This window comes from Aquila chrysaetos, chromosome 3 (assembly GCF_900496995.4).
Source record: "Aquila chrysaetos chrysaetos chromosome 3, bAquChr1.4, whole genome shotgun sequence".
In the NCBI taxonomy this organism is placed as follows: domain Eukaryota; kingdom Metazoa; phylum Chordata; class Aves; order Accipitriformes; family Accipitridae; genus Aquila; species Aquila chrysaetos.
The window spans coordinates 78,422,606-78,445,554 of record NC_044006.1 but is presented as its reverse complement, the minus strand read 5'-3'; the positions used below and the strand labels follow the sequence as shown (position 1 = coordinate 78,445,554).

General features: G+C 46.5%; 1 protein-coding gene across 20 annotated transcripts in view; it reads left to right on the top strand.

Moving 5' to 3' along the window:
• The window catches only part of MAP4 (microtubule associated protein 4), a 165,146-nt gene extending 142,197 nt beyond the window's left edge, over positions 1–22,949 (top strand). For 13 of the 20 annotated variants that reach the window (XM_041122364.1, XM_041122362.1, XM_041122361.1 and 10 more), the window contains 7 exons: positions 2,273–2,332; positions 2,502–2,824; positions 5,143–5,271; positions 6,844–6,936; positions 11,776–11,857; positions 13,896–14,008; positions 17,253–22,949. In XM_041122364.1, the coding sequence (XP_040978298.1) occupies positions 2,273–2,332; positions 2,502–2,824; positions 5,143–5,271; positions 6,844–6,936; positions 11,776–11,857; positions 13,896–14,008; positions 17,253–17,462 (1,010 nt within the window). In that variant the 3' untranslated portion in view covers positions 17,463–22,949. Of the gene's footprint in view, positions 1–2,272; positions 2,333–2,501; positions 2,825–5,142; positions 5,272–6,843; positions 6,937–11,775; positions 11,858–13,895; positions 14,009–16,773; positions 16,952–17,138 lie in introns of all 20 variants that reach the window. The other 7 variants (XM_041122355.1, XM_030008097.2, XM_041122359.1 and 4 more) reach the window with 6 other exon arrangements.

The window sequence follows — 22,949 nt, the reverse complement described above, 5'->3', positions numbered from 1 at the left end:
TCTGATGACATTTGAAAAGAGATGGAGTCAACGATGCAGAGATGCAGGAAAGTTGTTCCAAGTGGCAAGATGTACAGAGGAAGAGGCTTCTGCACCAGCGAGGGTGGTGGGACATTGCCAAAGTACAGTGAGAACTGGGTGGGCGAGGGAGAGATGAGGTCAGCTGGAGAAACTCCATCAGGAGTTAAAGCTGTTTTGTCTGGATCTGGAAATGCACAGAGGAGTCATGAATAGTAAAAGAAGGGAGTCCTGTTTTGGAAGAGGAGAAAGCAAGGGTGTGATGGAGGATGAACAGTGTTGTGGGGCCTGAAGGGGAATCGCAACAAGCCAAACGCTAACAATGTGGTTTAGTTAGAGCATGTGCAACTTCAGCTAGATCCATAGATGTGGGTGATGAAGGACCTGGATCTCTTCTGATCACAGTTTAGTTTCTCATTACCCAGCATTGAGCCAGATAATAAGATTCTGGCTACAGATGATATTTCAGAAGGACATCTGCTCTTGCTTTTCACGTGTCAATAGATAGACACTTCCTTATGGTTTGCTCAAGTGTTCAGTCATTCTCGGTGTTTAAAAATGCGTGTATAGTGGCTTGTTTTGAAATTATATGGCTTCACTTTTTCAGGTATTAAATGTCAGTCATTTTTCTCTACTAAATGAGAGCCACGGGTTATGTGGTGCTTCATTTTCCCCCCCCTCCCTGTGAAAATGACTTTTATGTTTGTACAAGAGCAGCCCTCTGTCTTTCAGATCAGAAAAAGATCGAAGTCTTGGACTGTCATTATAGACCATTTTCCCAGTAGCTTTGTCATTCTCCAGGTTTTCAATATTGCATGCTAATAACATAGACAAAAGTGTCCCAGCATTTGGCTCCCCACTAACATGAGTAGAAATAACATCTCTTTATATAAAAAAAGTAACATATTAGTCCTCTTGCCTTTATAGAAAACTAAGTGTGTTCTGTCCATACAGTTTTCAGAATTAAAGTTGTGGTCTCAAGGAATGAGATTAGGTTGGTTTGACAGGACCTTTTTTGAAGTGTTTGGTATTAATTATATATCTATCTTTTAGGCCTTATTAAATTATCCAACTGTGTTTCATCTTATTAGCTAGTATCTTATCTGTGGTATTTAACTGAATGCTTTTAGCAAAGTCTGGATGGAGTGATCCAGACTAACTTGGCCTATAGTTATCTGCCTCTTTTGCTTGCTCTTTTCTATATTTGCATTCCATGAAGTACCCTGCCAGCTACTTGAGTTTTTCTAAAAATCTAAGACTGTTAATGGAAGTTAAATATTAGAAGATAGGGCTTTTTATAATTTCTAACTTAGATTTTTTTTTTTTCCATTTGGTGTTTCTTTTTAATGTTGCCTTCCTTTGGCTATTGAAATGAAGCAGATTTTAGCCAAAGTTGTCCATCATTGATAGTAAAAAGGCTAGAATTTCATTATCGAAGAGCTCTTTAAAAGAAGGTTCTGTTTATATTTTTCAGTCTGTGATTTTTCCTTGATCAACTTTGTGTATGGTTTTATTCAGCTTTGAGAAATACCGATACATTCCTGGTTTAGGCTGTCCTCTGTCTATGTGGAATGTAATCAGGTCATGATCACTGGTGTTTGCCCGAAGGCACAGTTCAGTTTAGTGATTGATTTTTGGTTTTATACAATTATAATAGGGACCAAAATATGTGAAATAACTTCTGTGCAAGAAAATTGGCATTGGTTAGAACTGATCTAGCAATAATACCAAGGTTATAGATGGACAAATGTGGTTTTGCTTTTGCTGTTCAGTAAAGAAAGGAGCTTTGGGGTTGTTGGGGTTTTGGGGGGGTGCGGTTGGTTTTTTGGGGGGTTTTTTGGGGGGTTTCGGGGTTTTTTTAAGAAATTAAATTGGGATGGGATTAAAATAACATTAGTGAGTGCTGTCAGATTCAGAAAGTTACTTTAAGAAAAAACACAATGCAAACCATACCCCAGGTGTTATATCACTGAATGGTGAATTGATCCTTTTGCTGGAAAACATGAATGAGTTTTGCTGTTATGATGAGGACCATGTCAGCCAGGTGTTCAGATGGAGCAGTTAATTCTTGAGATGCTTTCTTTCAAGCAGCATGTTAGAAATGGGGACTGTGGGTAAAGAGGACCATCAGTATGTGAGGAGCTGCAGAGAGCCCCTGACATCCAGGGGAAGCTGTGACAGGATCCCAGGCTTCTCTTCTGTGCAGACTGGCTCCCGCTCTGAAATACTAATCTGTGTGCTTTGTTTTGGGCAGCTATCAAGACTGATGCAAAGCCTGCAGATGCCAAGAAGACCTCTGCAAAGTCACCATCAGGTAATTTTGTTCAGTTTCCATCTAAATCAAATCCTCCTTGTTCGGGGCTGTGTTTAATAAGTAGGCCATCTTTAGGTACATCTTTAGGACTTGGAAGAAGTTTGTATAAATGGCCTCTGACCCATCTTTTTTCCACCCTTCCCTTCAACTATCACTGTAATAATTGTAGCAGACTTGAGCCGCCCTAAAAGTGCTACTGGAAATGCAGTAAAAAGTAGTGCCACCACTCCTTCTACCACCGCCTCCAGCGCACCTACTTTACCTGGAGTAGCCACCAGTCGTCCCAAACCCAAGCCTGCTGCAACCAAACCCACCGCAACCTCAACCACAACAGCAGATGCTAAAAAAACAACTGCTAAGGCTCCGACTAAACCCAGCACTGTTTCCAAGCCACCTCGCCCGACCAGCAGCGTTTCTGCTCCAGATCTGAAAAATGTACGTTCCAAAATTGGATCAACAGATAATATTAAACATCAGCCTGGTGGAGGAAAGGTAAGTTTCTTCAAACTTGATAACAATATGCACATTGGAACAGTAGCTCTTAAGCATTATGGGTGATTTTCCTCTTTGCTGATTTTGGTGGCTGTATCCTCACTGCTCTTCTCGTTTATGCTCTGCAGAGCTCCTCTTTGGGTTCTTGGTTTATGCACAAGGCATTAACAAGGCAGTGATAGTAGTGTACAGAAGGAATCCGCCTTAAGAGCCTTCATGGTGTTTGCTGGTATACGTACAGGAATTCAAAACTCCATGGTTCTGTTTTTCTGTCGTACATCCTGACATAGAAACTAGTTGGTATTGAAAGCTCAAAACCTTGTCTAAATTCCAAAACTTTGCCTTTGAATAGAGGAATTGAGTCTGCTGAATGGTACAGAAGGGTCGAATAATGCACTACGATGCAGGAAATCTGGATTCAGGAGCAAGTTCCACAGCACCTTTCCCAGGTCTAGGAACGGGGACTGTTCAACTTGTCAGGCCTAAAGCTGAAATGAAATGGGTTTACATACATTGCTCTTTGCCACAAGAGAAGAGGGTAGTGTTGAATGAGCTGTAGGGAAAAGCGTGTACATAGATATAACTTGAGGCTCTCAATCAGTAACGGTTTTAAATTACACTTTCACTGTGAATATCTACCATGTAAATGATAAAGGTTTAGGGATATACCTGTAGCCCTCTTCTGAGGGTTTAAATAATTTTATAGATACGCATAATCATAAAACCTTTATTGGATATTGTACAACAGATACACCCATCTTTGCCTGACCAAATGTGTTAGCAGCTTGCCTGTAGTCAGAGGGCTTTAATTTCCACAAAGCAGAACAGATTTGCCCACTTACCTTTGCTGCAGGTCTGCGGTAATGAATAATTTGGCATATAACTTTAATCTGTTGCCAAGAGAGCACGTTTCATGCTGAGAGCCTTAATCTCCTCTCAGGCACATTAAAGTCAAGGGCTTACTTGGGCTGTGGTGTTGTATGTCACAGACAGCATCGATACAGCATGGATTTATTCTTTAGAGTTAAGAGTATCTTAGTTGTACAATATCTTAGTACAGTCCTCAGAGCTTAGACACCTAGAGGACGGAAACTTCCGATCCCCAAAACAGTTTCTGGAAATGACAAACCAAGTCTGCTGAAAAACTTTGAGGCAAGCAGGAGGGTGACTCTTTCGTATGCTGTGTATTGTAGCTTGAAATCAAATAGAAGTTCAGAAAGCCTCCTGCCATCTAGTCAAAAAGAACACTTAAGATTGTTCAGTTATTTTAAACTGTGCTAGAGTTCTGAGGATTGCATAGCTTTTTAGCTTACAGGGTTATTGTGTCAGTTTAAGGGAATTTATTTTTACATTTAATTGTACTGTCCTTTATTTTCTAAATATTTTCATGGAATTGTTCAATCCTAACAATTGTACTTTTAAGAAGACTGTCCTTTCTGTAGTCTTATTTATGCTGAGATGTTTTTAGAATCTGAGAATGTTGAATGTTGTAGGAGTGCTGGTTTTTTGTTGGGGTTTTTTTTTTTTTTTTTGCTGTTCTGTTGCTGGTAGATTAGTAAAATACAGGATTTATGCTGAGCCCCCCCAAAAGATGCAGGGTTCTGCTGCACTTATCTGGATCTAGATTAGCAGAAAAATGGATACTCTCAGGTAGTTGCTGAATTTTTCTAAAACCTGTGAATTTTCCTTCAATTCTCTCCTTAGCTGGATTAGCTAGGTCCACCTGCATTTGATTAGTTAAAACCTAAATCAGCTGTTGATCTCAAAGCCTGAGTCAAATCAGTGTGTGGGTGCAAAATCAGAAATGGAAGCACAGTGTATCTGTATCCAGCAGAGCTCTTGGAGCTTGAAGGCAAAGAAAATCAGCCAGTGGATGTGTTTGCGTCTAAGATCTGTATAATGTCCTCCATGTGAAGGACTGTGCTGCTATTGGGTTACTAAAAGATTGGGTTTAATTTTTTGGCAGAATGTAATGTACTGGGTTCACTTGGAGACCTGCCATCGTGACCGTTGGGGAAATGATGAGATACCGATGAAAGGCACCTATGAGCTTTTTGAGAAATGGAGAACTTAATTATTGCTTTATGACCCCAGGGTGCCTGTTTCATCCTGTGTCAGAGTGATGTTGCTTCCCCTCCACCCTCTTAGTTTTATCATTCCTGGGCATGGGATTATATTTTGTCTGAGGATTACAGTGTGTAAGAAGTTCTCCTGGGTTGTCCGTTCGACTAAGTTTATCTGGATAGCTTGTGTTCCGGTACTCTCCTGCCCACACTTTTGCTTTTGCTGGTTGAAATCATCCATTTGTCTCCATCTAGGGGAAAATAGAGAAAAAGCCAGAATCGGCTGCTGCTGCACGAAAGTCTGAACCCAATGCGGTCTCTAAAATGGCTACTACTAAAACAACCGTATCAAAAGAGGGTGCCCCAAAACAACCCAATGGGAAAGTGAGTTTATTTCAGACTTTTCTCTGTGGGAGATGAAGGAAAACATTTCCATTTTGAGTCACTTTCCCTTCTCTTCAACTCTTCTGCTGTCTCCTGTCAGTGTCACTGTTCCTTGCACAGACACTCTTCCAATTCTTTCTTGTAAACCCTGAGATGTTCTCAGTTAAACATGTTCAGAGATCGCTATTGTAGGTATCTTTTTCCATGCCTGCTGTAAATGTGTTTTCAGAGCAGAGTCCACCGTTTTCACTTTTAGGTAGATAAGCTTAACTTTGAGTCAGAGGTTTCCCTTAAGACCAGTTCTTCATACACAGCACTACTTTGTAACTAGGAAGAGAGCGCTTTAGTTCAGCCCTGCTTGTTTTAAGATTGCAGAATATTAAGGACTTTATCTTCCCTGCAATATTCCCAATCCAGTTGTATCAAAACTCTTTTAACTCCATGCAGTAGGCGGTCACCATTTGATGGGTTACTCTGAAGCTGTCGTGACATGGTATTTCAGCACGAGTGAATGGGGAGGGAGGTGGGAGTGCCTGCAGTGCTGGTTTAATTCAGATATTGTCAGGCAGAGCCTGCTAATGAATGGATGGGATTTGTACCTCTAGAGAAGTCAGTAAACCACTATACACTTCCATGGCATGAGTACGTTTTTCAGAGCTGCTGTTGCACTGAATCCAGTCTTTCTGAACTGGCTAAGGAGCTTTTGGAAACCTGCTAAAGTGAGAATGTTCTGGTGATTCCTTTTGTGCTTCAAATTTATCACCTCTTTCTAGAAAGTAGGATACAGCTTCTGCCACGTTTTGTGCTGTGTTAAATAACTCCCAGACTAAACACGTGTTGTAACTAACCTTTGTAAACACGAGCCTGTTACTCTAACTCAGTTACTACCTTTGTGAGTAAAAGCTCTCTTAGCATACTCCTTTTGTATTTTGAAAAAGTCCAAGTCATTTCAGTTTAAAGGAGAAACAATTTAATTAACATAAGACTCATCTGATAAAATTTAGCTGAAGGTTTGACAGCCTTCATCAGAAGAATTGTTTCTCAGACCGGGCTTTACTGCCCAGAGGTTTTGAAAGACGTTACCCAGGACTGGAGCCAATCCAGGGAAATGGAAATAAAAGTGCAGACACTGAGCAGTTCATAGCGTTGTTGGAAGTGGTGGCCCCATGGCTCCGATCCATGGAGGAACGAGGCAGCTGAGCTGGCTCTCCCTGCTCTGGGGAAGCTCTCACCAGAGAGTTCCTGGGAAGCTTCACGGGGAACATAGACGAACCCAGCCCTTCTGGAAGGCAGGCGCCCGCCCGGTGATGCTAACCCGTAGAGTATATGGATGAGCGGTCTTCACGGTAGCGCTTACGCTCTTGCACTAACACTGTCTGTGCAGCCTTTTGTTTCGTTCACTTTTTTCTCACTCTCCTCTTCAGTTGCTTTCACACCTAATACTAAAGTTGGATTGAGTTTAACACAACTCCTTGTTTATCCACCATGTTAGAGCATCCACTCCAGCCTGCCATATGACAACTCTAACCAGTCCTCTTCCCTTGTGTTGTTTTCCATTCTGTAACATTCCAGGTCCAGATAGTCTCCAAAAAAGCGAACTACAGCCATGTTCAGTCCAAGTGTGGTTCCAAGGACAATATTAAGCATGTCCCTGGAGGTGGGAATGTAAGTATGGGCTCTGGGCAAGCTGTCTTTCTACTAACTCCTTCTCATGTACTATGTTTTTATATGTCAGTCTTAAGAATGCTCTGTTTCAGGCAGAAAGGTGTGGCAGAGTTTCAGGGCTTCTGGAAATAATGTAGGCTAGAGAAATTTTTTTTTTTTTTTTTTTTTCCCCCATGGGATGCTAGGTTGAATGTGTGTGTTTTGTTTCATAGTACTACAAATACACCTGACCTCTTTCTTGCATGATTTACATGGTATTCATGACCAAATGTAGGATGTACACATCACTGACCCCAGGAGTTAGCGCACCGTGGATTCCCTCTGCAGTCAGTGGAGGCACCTTATCAGCCCTCTGACCTGTTTTAGATGTCTGATTTTTTCAGATGAAATGAGTTGTGGCTTAGAAGTGCCTGTTACTCTACATTGGCTAATAGTGTGAGCCTGAGTCAGAGTAATTTCACTTCTTGTTTCACATCAAGGGAGACTTTGAAAAAGGAGGAGGAAAAGACTCTGGGACTTAATATTTGAGCTGTGATTAATTTCTAAATTTAAAGGCTACTGGTATCTCTGGCAGCAGAGTTGAGCTTATTAAAATAGAAGGCTAATCTTGTAATGTCTGTGTACTTGGTTTGGAGTATTATATCCTGAAAGTGTCTGGCAAAAAAACCTAGGTTAACTATCCAGATACGAAAGCTTTTGAAAACATGACTATAGTTTGGCAGCCTTGTTTCCTTGTGCGCAAATCTGTACTACCTTAACAAATCCACACTAGGCGGTTTGTACTAGGGATAGTTTGCAGAAGTACAAAGGTTGGATGGTTTCAAAAAGGCACTGAATTACTTAAGTCTAAGGAGTTTTTTTCCACTGTGTTTAAATATGCCGGGTTCCTGAGGAGTGATGTCCAGCTATCACGTCTTGTGATGCTTTCTCTGTGCCCAGTGCCTGAGAGCCAGCATCAATGAAACTCCCTGCAAATATTAAATTTCTGGGACCAGACTTACTGTTGCTGTATAGTCAGTGTGTTCTGTCTGATGTCTGGTTCAGCGAATACAAATACTGCATAGGACGTGACTGTGGCGGAAACTACCGTGGCAACTTTTCCTGGGAAATATACATGTATTTGTCTAGCTGGCTGAACCTCTACTCTACATGACCAATTCTTCTTTAAATCTTTGAGAGGCAACCAAGTCTGGGTTGTTAACAAACTTGTTCCATACAGGTTGGTTGCCAAGGTGGTAAGAGACAGATGTTGAATTCATACATGCAGTGTTCACTTAACTAAGCTTGACTTCCTGTTGGGAGTCACTGGACATGCATCTCTGCTGCCCTCCTTGCCTTCCAGTTTGTGGATTCTCAACAGTGGTTGGATTTGCCATTCTTATTTGATATTTCTGTGACTTACCCAGTGTTTATAGGAGCTCATACATGTGTGTATGGAGCTTCCCATAGAAATGCTCATGCAGGAGAACTCTGCACCACAGAAAGAAAAGCTGATGTTGAGATCATCATGTCAATTAGGTGCCCTCATAATATTTTTTTAGCTATGCACATTTCTGTTCCTACTGCATATTTCATCTGGTTTTGTCACCCAAGTTTGGAACTGACTGTTTATACATAATCAGTGTTTTGTGGCAGAAGTCCCTTTGGCTATACTGTTGAGGAGCAGCTGTTGTAAGTTAACTGTTCATGCGCTCAAAAGAGCTGTATTTTATAAGCCACTTTAATTTTGCTACTCTTACTTTGTATAGCCTTTTAGTGGACAATGGGTCTCACATACTTTTCCCTTTTTTGAGGCCAACAGAAATGTAATTTAAATGTGGGGAATATTTTTCTTGCTTGATTAACTACATTAGTGAACTATCCTTTCTTCTAATGAATCACCAAACCTGTCCTTTCCTCTTTACTGTCCTGTCCTGGGGACATTCCCAACTCCAGGGGACAAGTGTGTGCCTGCTTCCTTTTTCTCTTCTTCTACACTCTCCTTTTACCACTGAAGTTTTCTTTCTTGCTCAACTACTTAAGCTTTTTGCTTTGAGAATAGAGAATAAAGTGCTTATTATTTCCAGGTTCCAAATGCCCACAAACCAGCTTCAGGCAGTTGTTCCCAGCCATCCAACACCCCCAAACCCAACACAGGCAGCACCAATATGAGTAGACAAGACACAGTGAGAAGTCTGGCTTCCTATGAAAGCATTTCCTTTTATCCATTTTTATATCTGCTCACTCCCTTTGGGGCACTGTAATATTAGTGTCCTCTTCCAAGATGTTTTCTTGTTCAAATAGTTACGATGATCACTTCTGATAGAAGACTTACCGATGTTTAATTCCTGAACCACACTGCTGATGGGTATGTCTGGAAAGTCCGTTGTTCTAGTCTGTGGCTTCAGTTAAAGCTTTTAGGAATCCTGTGGACAAAAGCTGTGGTTAGTAGTAAATTATGATTCAGCTTTAGGGTTGCTCTGGTAGAAGTGATGGACATCATACCTACGTGAAGTGGTTCTTAGCTGGTACAGTCTGTTTGGGTACCCATTTTGCCTTCTGTACACAGAGATAATTTCTTCTCCCCTCTAAGATACCCAAGCAGACATGTTCAAAAGCAGTAGACATTGTTCCTACTCATGTTATATTTGCCATAAATATCTTGACACAAACATAGTTAGGTTTCCTGGGTAAAAGCTTTTGTTGTGCTTCACTATCTTGCCCCTCTCTTTTTAAAGAAAGCAACAGTAAAGAGGTAGATTTTAGAAAGTGCAGGTAGTGTAAATGTTGCAGATTTAACAAGGTGATTTGGAATGTACGTATGTTTCTCTACCCTTTGGCTTGACCTGCTTAGGTGGATTGGGAAACGGTCAGAGATAGAAAATCTAAAAAGAGATGAGGATCACATTTCCCATCTGAGCCTCTGTATCAAGTTTTCAGATCTAAAATTCATTTCTGGCACCAGAGTCTGAGTATTTGACTCTATAAATGCAAGCCCAAGCCTTTAAATGTGTCTCCCATTGCAAACTCAAAAATTGCAAACTCTAACTAACATTAGAAATCTTACAAGAAATAGACTTCCATTTAGGTATAATTGTTTGGATCCCCAGGTGAAATCATGAGGAGTCATAACTGGGTATGTCTACCCTAGCTGATAACAAACATTATTATCTTTAAATGCCTTATGTGAAGTAAATTTAGTTTTATTCCAGTTCCAAGCAAACAAGTACTCATTATAAAAGCTGTAGTAACTTTACTAGCAACCCCCAAGAAAATCAAATTCAGTAGCTGTGATTTCACCTTTTCAGAGTTTCTGGTGTCACTGACTCAGGGTATGTGAACATGGAACAGCGTAGCAGGAGGCTGAACTGTGCTGTTCTTCTAATTCTGAGCAAACAAGACATCAGGGCTTTGACTCATCCCTCTTCACAAGTACTAGGAGGATTCATGCTTCCTGAGAAAGATGCATTGCCAATTATCATGATAATTCTCAATAGGCTTTTAGAGTAGCTTGTAAGTGAACGAATTCTTGTCACATGCAAAAAGAAAGACTTCCATTTTCTCTGCGGGATGATCCATAGCAGAACTTTCTGTGCACATAGGTGCCAGCTGGTGGTTGCTGACACAATTGGGAGAGGTGATCCTCTTAACATTCCTACCAAAAAAACCCAGATTTTTGCCATGGAAAGTTATATCAACTTAGTAGGGGGTTAGACGAGATGACCAGGAGTTCTTCCAGTGTAAGTTACCCTGTTTGTATGAAATGAAAGATCTCCAAGTAGTTAGACAAGAAGTTCATTCTGGAATAGAGGAATTTTTCATCCATCTGGAGCTGCAGGAGAAATTTTAAAGATGTCAGAAATGGGGCTCTGTAAAATGCACTTGGTCCAAATGTCGGAGGTGAAATATTTTTTGAGCAAAAAGACATAAAACCTGTGACATTTTGACTCTGCCTTTGTCTCACCCCAGAGAAGACACTTCTCCCCAAATTCAAACTGATGTCCACAAACACCATGACTTGGAAGAAGGTCATTTACTGAGTCGTGAATATCTCATGATTTCATGACTGCATCACTGAACATTTTTTCATTGAAGGTTTTGTATGCCAGTACCAAGTCACTGGTAGAATGAGGTTAAAGGAAATAATACTGGGGAATAGCTTCCCTACTCCCAGTGTTTTGTCTTTGAGAAGAACAGCTTCTTCGAGCAGTTTGTTCCATCTGGGCACGATGATCCTTCCTGATGTCCTGTTCTCAGCAGGGAGGAAAGACCACTGCGAGGAGGCTGTGAACAAAGCCTGACAATTAGATGTGGGTCAGTCTGCACATTGAAGATGGTAGCGAGAAAAAGTTGGAGCTGGTGGCATGTCTCTCTAGCCCTACAGCAAGAGAGTGGCTGAGTAGAACTGTGAGATGACATCTGTCCTGGTGACTGTCTGGAGCTGCCCAGGCAATGGCCTGTGTCTTCAGAGGCAGAGCCAGCGCTGGGCAGAAACAGTCTGGGGAACATGGCAATGGGATTGGCTTTTTTTGGTCCTTCTCCCAAGTGCTTTTGTATTCCATGGATGTGCCATGAACTCAAGACTCCCATTTCTGGTTTCTGTCCATCTGTTAGTTTTATCTGGTCTCAGTTTCTCTCTGCTCACATTAACCACTTCTGGCTTGTGCAGGCCTTTAAATAATGCTAAAGCCGACTATAGCATTTGGCACACAGTGGCTGGGAAATCAATATGAAAATAGAATATGATGGAAGAGGGTTGCAGGTGAATTAAGTGTGACCTGATGTTTGAGATGGTATATTGGCCTTCAGATTCACAGGAAATGTTTCTCTGTGTTGAGTTGTTTCTTTTTGTCTCTTCAGGTGCAGATCCAGAACAAGAAAGTTGACCTTTCCAAAGTGTCCTCGAAGTGTGGCTCTAAAGCAAATATCAAGCATAAGCCAGGTAGAAATTTTACCATTTCCTCATGATTTTCTGTAGATATTGCACATCACTTAAGTACAGTCTTGGATTGCGACTGAAAGAGTTTAAGGAGGTTGTTGCTTTCAGGGAGTATTTCTAGAAGTCCTGTCTAGCTTCTTTAGCAATTCCTGGTGGTTTCATGAGCAGAGAAGGGAATTAGGAGATGTGGGATTTCATCTTGCCTGTGAAGATAGTCTACTGCTTTGACTCAGTTCTCTTTTTCCTCCCTATTTGGAAAGAAAAAAAAAAAAACCAAAAAAAAGTGAATACTTACCATGACCGTTCCAGGAGTCTGGAAGCTTCATTCATGCTTACAGAGGGCTTTGGGGCTCTCTGAACATATGTGCGCTATGAAAGGATAAAGTAACTTCCTTCCGGTTCTTCAAAGCAGATACAAGGGTCTTTTTAGCCTTCGGTTCAGTAGCAGCTCCTGTCTTAATAACACTTTTGGCTCTTTAATAACATATTATGGGATGAGTGGGCAGGAATTATTTGCTCCCCACTGAGAACACAGCAATTACTCTGTATGAGTTCCTGCAAATCTTGGGTTTCCTAACCAAGCAATGACGAGCCCACGGCTCAGCTGGAGCATAGGCAAATCTTGAGTTCAAGGTACTGTGGCTGTAGGCAGATTGTTTGAACTGTACCTTTGTAACATCCTGAAGTACGGTCAGTTCACTGACTTTTGCTGGTTTGTCTGTATCTGAGGACATTTATCTGCACAGGAAAGCTCCTGGCAGTCAAACATCCGTGCACGAGGGACAAAGTTCACTGACCAAAGCTGCAAACAAATACTACAAGCTTGTCTTTGTCTGCTCCTGGGAGTTTCCTGCACCCTTTCTGCCAGCCTGTTAGGTTGAAAGCAGTCCAACCTTATACACTGAGCACCACGGTTCAATGCCTCAAAACGCACTCCTGCTTTGAGAACGTGGTGCCACAAACATGACCTCTGTTTATTCAGTGCTCTGTAATAACAAGCTGTGTGCGACAATAACTGCTCTTGTCCAGGGCTGATTAAAGCAGAATAATCTATCCATCTGTTGTCAGATGTTTTAACTGATTTTGTTAGACCAAATCAGTTGGCTCCCATCATTGGCCATGCCAAGCTTCCAGAGTGCTGAGGACTGAGAATTTAATGATGTCACTGGGAAGCAAAGTTGTGCTTAGCAATACTTAAACAGGTTTTTTTTTTTTGAGAAACCTGCTGGAATGTGGACTGCACATATAGTCTTATATATTAATGGGAACTGCAGTATTCTAAATCTAGGAAAATCTTGCTGGAAATGTACAGTTGTTTTTCTGACCTTCAGGTTCTCCTGAACCTGGTGTCCATCCAGTTCTCATGCTTGGCTTCTCCCCACCTGCACGGCTGCCTCCTGAGTAGTTCAAGCAGTGGCATGTGGGTTTGTGTGTCGGGGAGGGAGCTGTCAGTCCAGGCAGTCAAACAACTGACAGCGATGGAGTAGGAGTGGGAACGGATAACGAGCAAAGGAAGGCAGTTAACGAAAAGGAGCAGAACGTGTCCCGGCACCAACGACTACACAGATGGGCTGAGCTGGCAGAGACCTTGGCAAGGGACGTGGATAGGAGTGGGCAGCTGGTATTAGCCATCAAAAACACACCGGCGTGGGATCGGGTGGAAGTGGCATTTCACACCTCTGCTAGGGGAGCCAGATTCACGAGCAGATCGAGTGAGGCAGTTGGCATGCGGATATCTTCCAGCCTGTCTGTCTGGACTTGTGGAGTTCCCCAGCTGAGGGTACCTCCAGGGCTTTGCCGTGCAGCCCTGCTTGCTTTGCAGTGTTGCTTGGCCTGTACAGGTGCAGATCACCAACTTTGATCTTGCTGGTTTTTAAACTGAACCTTAACTGGAAAGAGAAGGTATTATTTGTTCCTGTCCCACCTCCAAAGTACACTGGGTCCCCAGTGGTTCCTCAGTGGGGGCTGGGAAGGGGACAGAACTCGGGTGGGACTGTTCCGGAGGCATTAATAAACTCACTCCTACGCAATCTTGTTCTAGGGGGAGGAGATGTCAAAATTGAGAACCAGAAGCTGAACTTCAAGGAGAAGGCCCAAGCCAAAGTGGGTTCTCTGGACAACGTGGGACACTTGCCTGCAGGAGGAACCGTGAAGGTGGGCGCAGCAAGCTCTGGCACATCAGGGCAGGGTTTAAATTTGGTTCTTCTCCTTGTCCTGCTGTTGATGTAGTGCAGCTTCTCCACCCCCAGCCTTTTATAGCCATCTTTTATAGGCTCTATTGTGAACCCCAGGAGTAAGTATGAGTTGAAAAGGAGAGCGAGCTATGAACCACCTCAGTGGCCTGCCTGAATGGGCTCCCTGCTAGGTGTTACTCAGAGGGCTTGTACTGCCCAATTGCATCCTTCCTCTAAGAGTCTGAGAGCAGGGATCACTCTGTAAGCTATAAGCCCATCAGAGAAGCTGCCTCTGGCCCTTTCCCACTTTTCCCTCTGGTAAAGCTGGTGAGATCAAAGTGCTCTGTGCTCGGAGATAGCACCTTGCAGCTCTCAGGAGCACTTTTCAGCCCATAACTGGTACTGCAGCCCAGCCCAAAGGCCCTTTCTGTGAGGATAAGAAAAGATTGTTGCGCTCTCGTTGCTGTGATTCAGCGCTTCTCCCCATGAGAACATAAACTGCCCCCAGCCTCTGCTCTGCAAATTGCAGGTCTTGCTACAGCAATGCGACATCTGTGCTGAGGGGAGGGAAATTACCCCCGCTTGAATGACCAAGTGATGGATGTGTGGGCTTGACCTATCACGCCACATAATGATTAGAGCAGTGCCAGGGATTATGTTTAGGTAGTCACTAGTGCTGGGGCTTTTATGTGAAACACTGCTGCTTCTGAATTGGCTGGTAGTGCTGGAAGTGGAGAAAACAATCCTGTGCTCTGGCATCAGAACTGTTAAAATATGACTTAGTCTTTGCCCCCAGCAGGATAGACAGACGGAGGAGAAGAAACCCCTTCTAAACACCGAGTTCCCTTGGTTGTCCCAGCATTGTTTTGTTTGAGCACTTTTGTGTTGTGGAACGGTTTAGAGTTCAGCCAGCTCGAGCTATTGTGTTAAATGCCGTGTGAATTTGAAAGAAATAATCCCTGTCCTAAAGAGCAGATCACGCAGCAGAATTCACAAGTATATTTAGTATGTGCTCAATCATCCCCATTAAAACAAGGCAAGAGGTGACTGCCAGAATATTTGCTGGGGACATACGAGGACTCTCCTCTCTCCAGTCCTTTATGTAAACTTCAGCCTGGCAAATCGGGGCTCAGTGAAAAGCTGAAAGGAACTAGAGAAGCTGCTGGTGTGTTGGTAGGGATAGGAAACTTTCTGTAATGGTGCCTGGCTGTTCCAGTTTACTGGAGCGTCTAGTCCGTATACCAGTGCTACTTGCTGGTAACGAGGGTTTTCACTGAAGTTCTAAAATCTTACCTGTTCAGAATTAGTGTGGGGGTTTTTTTGTTTTGTTTTGTTTTTAGTATTTTCCCCCCATCTCCATGGGTGCAAAGAGCCTCTGTTGATGACGCTCTCATCCTGTATTTTTTGGGGCTCTAATATTCAGCCTTGCAATACAGAGGCCAAATCAGTTCCCTGTTGCATCCCACAGATCTCAGCCAGTGCCATTGTCAGAGCAGGGGCAGGTGGCACTTCGGGGCTGGCACCCACGTGCAAGAGGGCTGGCTGCTCTGGCTCAGCTACCCCCTGCAGCTCTTGTGGAGGTGTGGAGATCATCCAGGTCCCTGTAGTTCCTGCAAGATATCAGTGTTGCTGTCAGTTCATGGATGGGAATTTGGACCCCAGAAGGAAGGCCAGGTAGTTTTGCTGCTTGTTGAGTAAGCAGGTCCAGAGCCAGTGCACGCCTGTCTCGCATTGCTGCCTGGACTGCAGGGAGAGGGCTTGACTTAGTCTTGAGAAGACTGCAACAGCCTTATTCCCTGCAGATAAGACTTTGTGGTGCAAGGGCATGGGGTTAGAGCAGAGCTGCTTTCGACCGAAGGGTGCCATCCCCTCCCTGTACTCTTCCCTACTGAACGTGGCAGCAAGGGGATGTCCTGGCTGGATGGGTTGCCCCTTCCCAGAGCTGGGCTGGTCCAACGTGGCATCTTCTCTGCTTGCTGTGCCCTGCAGCATTGGTGGTGTCTGAATGTCTTTCCAAGCAACTCTGCAGTACTCTCGGCAGGCTCCCACCAGCCTATTAGTCTCTCCTCTAACAGTAGTAGGACTCTGCTCTTCTCCAAGGCTAGTAGAAGTTGGTGACTCCAGGTGGGATGACCAGCTATAGTAGGAGAACAGAGCAAGACAGGGTCTTCTCTAAAGACTGCACTCACAGTTCATAGTCCAGCATCAAGTGAGGATGAGGTCCTTGGTGCAAACTTGGTCTTCCTGCTTTGGGATCCGCTATGTATTCTTTGGGTCTGGTATATAAATGTGTCCCCAAATAACGGAGGCTGCTTCACTGTAATGTACCCAAACCACCTGCTTGCTTTTGACCCTGTAGCGCTCTGCTTTAGTCCTGTCAATGTGCCTTGGCTGTCCTCTGTCACCAGGGCATTACAGGCATGTGTTTGGGGAGAGGGTGCTGGGCTCTGGACCCTGTGGTCGGGCCCATGATGCCTGCGTTCAGACGAGCTGGCAGGGAGCGATGCGGGGCCGATGGCTCTGCAGGGGACCAAAGCGCTGCAAGAAGCTGGAAAGCTGGTCAGGACGGCGGCTTCCCGGGGAGCGGAGGGGCTGCTTCCCCGCTTCCGAATACCCCCTCGTCCCTGCGTGTGTCTCGGCAGCTGGGGAGGGCGGAGGGGACTCTGGGAACCCGCACTTCACCCACCCCCCCATCTTCTATTGACTCGTCCCTGTCGTCCTCCCCACCCCGTTGTCTCATTGTAGGCTGAGGGGAGCGTGGAGCCAGGGCAGCTCCCGCCAGCCCCTCAGAACGGAGAGGTGACAGCGGCCCAGGCAGGCAGTGAGATGCGGGAGAATGGCGTAGGGCCGGCAGTGCCCACTGCCCTGAGCGGTGGTGACCAAAGGGAAATTCAGAGCTTCGAGACTCAGATACAAGAAACAAGTAAGTGCCTGCGCCTTCTCTCTACGCACTCTGCCGGGTGGGTTGGGGAGAGCACTGCAGCAGGGCAGAGCAGCCGCCCCTGGGCACTGGTCACACCGCTGTAATCTGAACGTTGAACTGTTTGTATCGATGTCTGTAGGGTTTTTCTGCCTTTTTTTAATTCAGAAAATTGCCTTTTATTTTCCAGGCATCTAATGATGACATTATGGTATCGTCTTCCATTCCCCTCCTGTCCCCTCTCTCCTCCTCCTCTTTCCTCCTCCTGCCCTTCCCCTTCTCACCTGCCCTTGTGTCGCTGCAGATTGAATCTCACAAGCTGACGTTCCGTGAGAAGGCCAAGGCTCGAACAGACCACGGAGCGGAAATCGTCGTCTCCAAACCCCCCAACCTTTCCAGCAGCACTTCCCCCTGGCGTAGCACATCCGTCAGCGAGAGCCTGGGCTCAGTCGCCTCCTTGTCACCGCTGCAACAGCCAGCTCCCCTTGCAGCGCTTTCTCAGCAAGGCTTGTGACCCCTCCCAGCCCCGTCTCCCACGTGCTCCCCAGAGTAACGCAGCTTGGCTCTCTTAACCCGGCGTCTGGCTTTAGATGGGAAGGGGACAGCGTTTAGCAGGGCTAGCGTCCCTTTCGGCCGCGCTGGCTCCTCGAAGCATCCTGGAGGCTCGCCCCTGCCCGAGCGTGCCGGGCTCTGGTGGTCCCTTCTTGGCTGGAAAGGGCTTCCTTCCCTCTCCACGCCTCGTCCCTTTTGCTTTTAGGGGGATACTAGAGTGGGCGTTAGTGTCATGTGTTGAGGACGGGCATCTAGTGACTTCCAGGCTGTGCCCCGCTGTCCCAAGCAGTGGGGAGACACACACCAAGTCTGGGTGGTGGGTGGCTGGGTGGGAGCACGCCGACGCTGCTGGTGGCTGAAGCCAGGCCAGAGTTAATAGGGATAAGCTGTGATCTTTCTTTCTGTCTTTTTTAAAAAAAAAAACCCAACTTTTTCCTCCTTGCCGCTTCAGTTTCTGCTGATCCTGTTTGATGATGATATATATTATACACACACGTTAGGCTGTTTTAACTGTTGACTTTAACCTTTTATTCTTTGTGACGATGTGTTGATGATTTATTGTGCTACAAACCCATGCTAAGTTTCCTTTTCTCTTTCCTTCTTTTCCTAACCGTAGGAGAGTAGAGACTTTAACCGCTGCTGCAGTGCTGGCTTCTTATTGACATATCCAGCAATTGTAACTCTTTTGTTGTTGTTTGGGTTTGTTTGGTTTTTTTTTTTTTTAATATTTTAAAACGATGGAGCAAATTCATGGGATTAAGCCATGTCTGAAATGAAAGGCACAAGAATGTGTTAAAGGAAAACTTGCTGTAACAGATCAGATGAAGCCTGTGTTGACTGCAACGAGACGTGTTGAATCGATGCTCGTAAAACCTCCTGCAGGGCCAAACCACCAGCCCTGGAGGATGCCTAGGACCTTCTGCACATTAGCAAGGCAAAGATGGTTTATTTATTAACTTGCACAGCCAAAGCCCTGGGATTTTACCTTTTTTTCAGCCAGGGCCTGAGGTCTGGAGGAAAGGCAGGAGGCTGCTTTCGCGGTGGAGTTGCAGGTTAACGCAGGCCGTGAGTTCCGAGGCAAAAGCAGGTCTGTGGTGTGCGTGTGTGTTGTTTTAACAGAGGCTGATGTATGGGTAACCGTATCGTCAGGCTGAGCAAGTCTGGTGGGAGGCCGAGGTGGGGAAGAAGGGAAAAGCCGCCTCTCACCCCGGGCGTGAGGCAGGGGTAGCAGAAGGTCTGTGGAGGGCTGGGAGGGAGGCAGAGCTCTTGGCTGGGGCAGGGGAGGCAGGTTTCTAATGCCAGGGAGTTGCAGCTCTGACTAGGAAGGAGATTGACCTACTCTTTGAGGCGTGAGCTCCTCGTTTCATGTTGCAAATGACACTAAAGAAATTAAATGTAAATAAATGGAAAAAAAAAAAAAGTGTTCTTGGGTCGTCAAACTAATTTAAAGCAAAAAAAAAAAAAAAAAGTGGAATAACAAAACACTGGGATCAAAGTGAACTGAACCAGGCCTGTGCTAAGGGGGGGCTGTTCAAGGAGGGGACAGAGGGAAGCCTGCAGCTTCTCATGCTTGTGGGAATATTTCTTTGGGAAGCTGACAATGACACGATAACCCGGAATCTGTATTTACACACAAAGATTCTTATTGCACTTGTATTTTTTATATTAAAGTTTGCATGATTTCTAATAAAATGGCATTAAAATGTACTAGTTTGCATCAAAGTCGTCTGCTAGTTTCATAAGTGCTTTTTCCTCTGAATACAAATTTAAATAAGCAATGCAGATTTGCACCTGAAAGGGGCGGTTATATATACCCTAGAAAACTCCCAGTGCTTCCCTTCCTCTTCTCCCTCCTCCTCCTCCTCCTCCTCCCCACCTCTCCCATCCCCTCTGTGCCACATTCCCCTAATCCCAAACTGGGGAAGGCGGCCGAGCCGGTCGCTCCCTGCCCTCGTGTTGTGCGTGCTGCTGCTGCGCGGCCTCGCGTTCACCGCTGCCGAGGCCATCCCTGGAGGAGCCAGCACTAACCCCCCGGCCCCCTCGCTCTCCTCGTGTGTGGCTGGCTCTGCAGAGAGAAAAGCTGGAGATGGGGAAGGGGTCGGAAACCTCATTTCTCAAGAGAGCGGAGCTGTGTTGTGATGCTTGAACCCCTCCAGCCCCGGTTCCGTGGCCTGTGACGGTGCTGCCTCCGACCACCCGTTCACCTGCATGCCGCCCTCCGGTATATATCACTGCCCCTTCGCTGATGCTTCCTTCTTTCTCTTACTGCTAAATTCTAAACACCAGCTTGATCTTGTCAATCTTGGGTGGGTTGGTTGGTTTTTTTCCCAACACGTGAGGGCGAGTTTGGAGGAGAGGGACTGAGAGGAGAGCAGGCTGAAGGAGAAGGCAGGGGCTGTGCTTCCCGGAGCAGTAGTGTCGGATCTGCTCCGGGCCAGGGCAGGCAGGGCTGCGCAGGCAGCTGCGGGAGGGCAGGCAGGCGCTGTCGAGAGGGTCCTGTGCCCGCAAGGTGTGCGCGGAGCCCTGCTTCCCTGCCTGCGAAAGGCAAATAAAGGCTGGCGGCGGGCTGAAGCCGATCTCCGGCCTCACCGGCCGGGCAGGGAAGCTGGGAAGTTTGTTTGTGCCGGTGGGCAGCGGCAGGGGACCAGACGGAGGTGTGGACGGCAGAGTCCGGTGGTGTTTGTGGTTAACCAAAGAGGAGGTGGTAGCTGAAATGTCGGGTTCCTCGTGCTGCTCTGCCCTGGGCGCTCTGGGGGTGAGATGCCCGGGCAGAGGGAGGCAGCCGGGTCCTGGTCTTGGTTCAGGTGCTGCAGGAGGAAGGCAAGTGGCAACATTGCACTTTATCTTCTGAGATTGCAAAAAAAATAAAAAGGCAAGCAAACCCCTAAGACCCTGCAAAGGGACAGTAATGCCACCTTCTCTCCCTGCATTGCTTTTATCTGATTTATTGACTGCTCGGCAGTCTTGGATAAGGCTTTCATGTCTGCATACGGTTTGCGGCGGCATTCAGGCCTGTCTCTGAACATGCACAAACCTTCCCAGACTCTCACACGGTTCAGCTGAACACTAACCGACCGACCTCTGCTTCTGTGCCACTTTCTCTAACACTTGTTGTGCCTGTGTTTAGCTGACAAACTAAATCCGGATACACTAGTTTGGTGTGGTTTTTCTAGGACAGCTTCAGTTTTAATACGGAGTTTTGTTTTTGGTTTTTTTTTTTTATTTTATTTTAAGGAAACGGCTGTACATATTGCTAGCCTGGGAAGAGAGCCATGTGTGGTGAAAATGACTTTAGTTTCCTATCTGGAGAGGTGGGAGTGAGCTGGTTAGTGCTGAGACCTTAAATGAAGATGACAGAGAAGCTGCTGGCTGGCTAAGCGCCCGCCCAGCCGGGCAGAGCAGGGGAAGGAGCTGCGTTCGCTGTTGGCTTGATCTAGGGCTAGAGGTAGCACATTCTGTTGGGGAAAATGAGTTGTGGTCTGAATTAGATGCAACTTGAATGTACACGTTCCTGTCCCGAGATGCCTCCCGTGGGTCCTGGCTTTCTCTGCAGCTGCATTTGGCGTGACTCTGCTCTGGGGGGCAGGCAGCGTGGGGGAGAGGGGAGGGCTGGGGTGGCCAGAGCAGCCTGGGGGCTTTGGTGAGCTGGGCGCTGGTGGGCTCGGTCCCCACTGGATGGGGCGCAGAGGCAGTGTGGGCAACGCTCGGGCTCCAGGCGTGCTGGAGCCTGCTCCTGCCTTGGGCAAGATGCTCAGCAAAGACCTTTCCTAAGCTCGTGGTCGGGGTGAGCATTGATTTGGAGGTGTCTGAGCTGCTGAAGTGATGAGAAAGCTGTGCAGGCTGCGGGCAGGGGATGCGGTGCAGCGGGAAGGGCTGGGTGGGAGCTCCTTTCTGGCAGGCGCTGGGGACCCTCCCTGGCTGCCAGCATTTGTGCTCTGGTAGAGCAGGTGGCTTCCCCATGGCCCAGGCTGCTCAGCTGATGTCCTCTCTGCTGGAGCCTGGCGTCTCCCTGCATATCAGTGGCATATACAGTTACTTTGGGGCTTTTTATACTGTTAAACAAAAAGTACAGTCAAGTAACCAATTTTGTGGGCTTGAGGCCACAGGAGCAGGAGGCCGGGAGCTGCGGCAGCTTTGCTGCTGTCCCCAGCGCGCGCCTCCCCTTGGGTCGGAGTCCTGACCGCAAACTGAATGTAGTTTTCTATGCTGACCCTCGCTGTTGTCCCCCTGCATAGTGTCGGTGTGTGAATGGGGCTCTAGGACCCTTGTGTGTTTGTGTTGTTTAGGCAGAATTTCTAGTTTTCTTGGAACAGGGCAGGAGCTTGACATCGGTGACATCTTTGGGGTGACAGGGGCTCCTGTGTCCTCCCTCTACGTGGAAGGAGATGGCCGAGCCTCTCCTGAGCCGGTCACGGCTGTTCAACGCTGCCCCTGCAAAAGGCCGAGTGACCATAGCTGTCGGGAGGTCAGCAGCCTCCAGGCTTGGGAGAAACGTCACCGAAAAGCCCTCCTCGCCTGGAGCAGCCTGCGGGTGGGGTGGAAAACTGCTACAGGAGGCAGCAGCGGAAAGCGTGCTCCGGCTCTCCTTCCTCCTCACCACTTGAAATCCAGCTAGAGTAAGCCTTTGCCTTTCAAATCTCCCTCACGCGAGTCTCGCTGGCCACCAGCTGGTGTCTAGAGTAAGAGATCAGACACGAGACTCGCTCTTGCACCCGTTGTGATCATCCCACCCCAGCATTCAGCATTGCCTGCAGCTTCGATTACCCCGTAACGTAGGTACAACGAGTAACGACATAGTGGGGGAAATGACCGTGTGGAGGGGTTGGACCGAGAGGACAGCGTGGCTGGAGACAAGGGCTCGGGGCGCAGGGCCCGGGAGGGCTGATCCTGGTGCTCGGCCCCCTCTGTGGTCTCGGGAAGTCACTTAACCTCTCTGCCTCAGTTTCCCCATCTACAAGGTGGGGATGATGATACTACTTACCTCACCGGGTTGTTGTGAGGAGTGAGCAGTGTGTAAAGTGTTCTCTAAATGTGATGTATTATTATTATTTTGTGTTATAGGATTATTCAGCGGTGGCACCGTCTCTTCTGTGCTGGTGGGTGCGCCGTGCTGCCCGAGGAGGGGGTGCAGCCGGTGCCGGCTGCTGGGGCGAGTGACATGGCTGTAGCTGTACCGTAGTGGGGTGGTGCTGAGGGGAGGGAGGCGAGGGCTGGCGGGGGGGGGGGTTAGTGCATGGGTGTAAGGCCTGAGACAACAGCTCTGTGCGTGGGGGGGGGCTGGGGCAGAGCCCCTCCTGCCTTGGAGTGAATTCATACCGGTTTGCTTCTGCCTTTCTGTCTCGCCCTCCTGCGAGGGGCTGTAAGACTGTCGTCTCCTTAGCAACATTTCCTGACTTGATGTTGTGATTCTTACTATTGTAAAGGGTTGAAATAAAGCTTCTAGATGTTC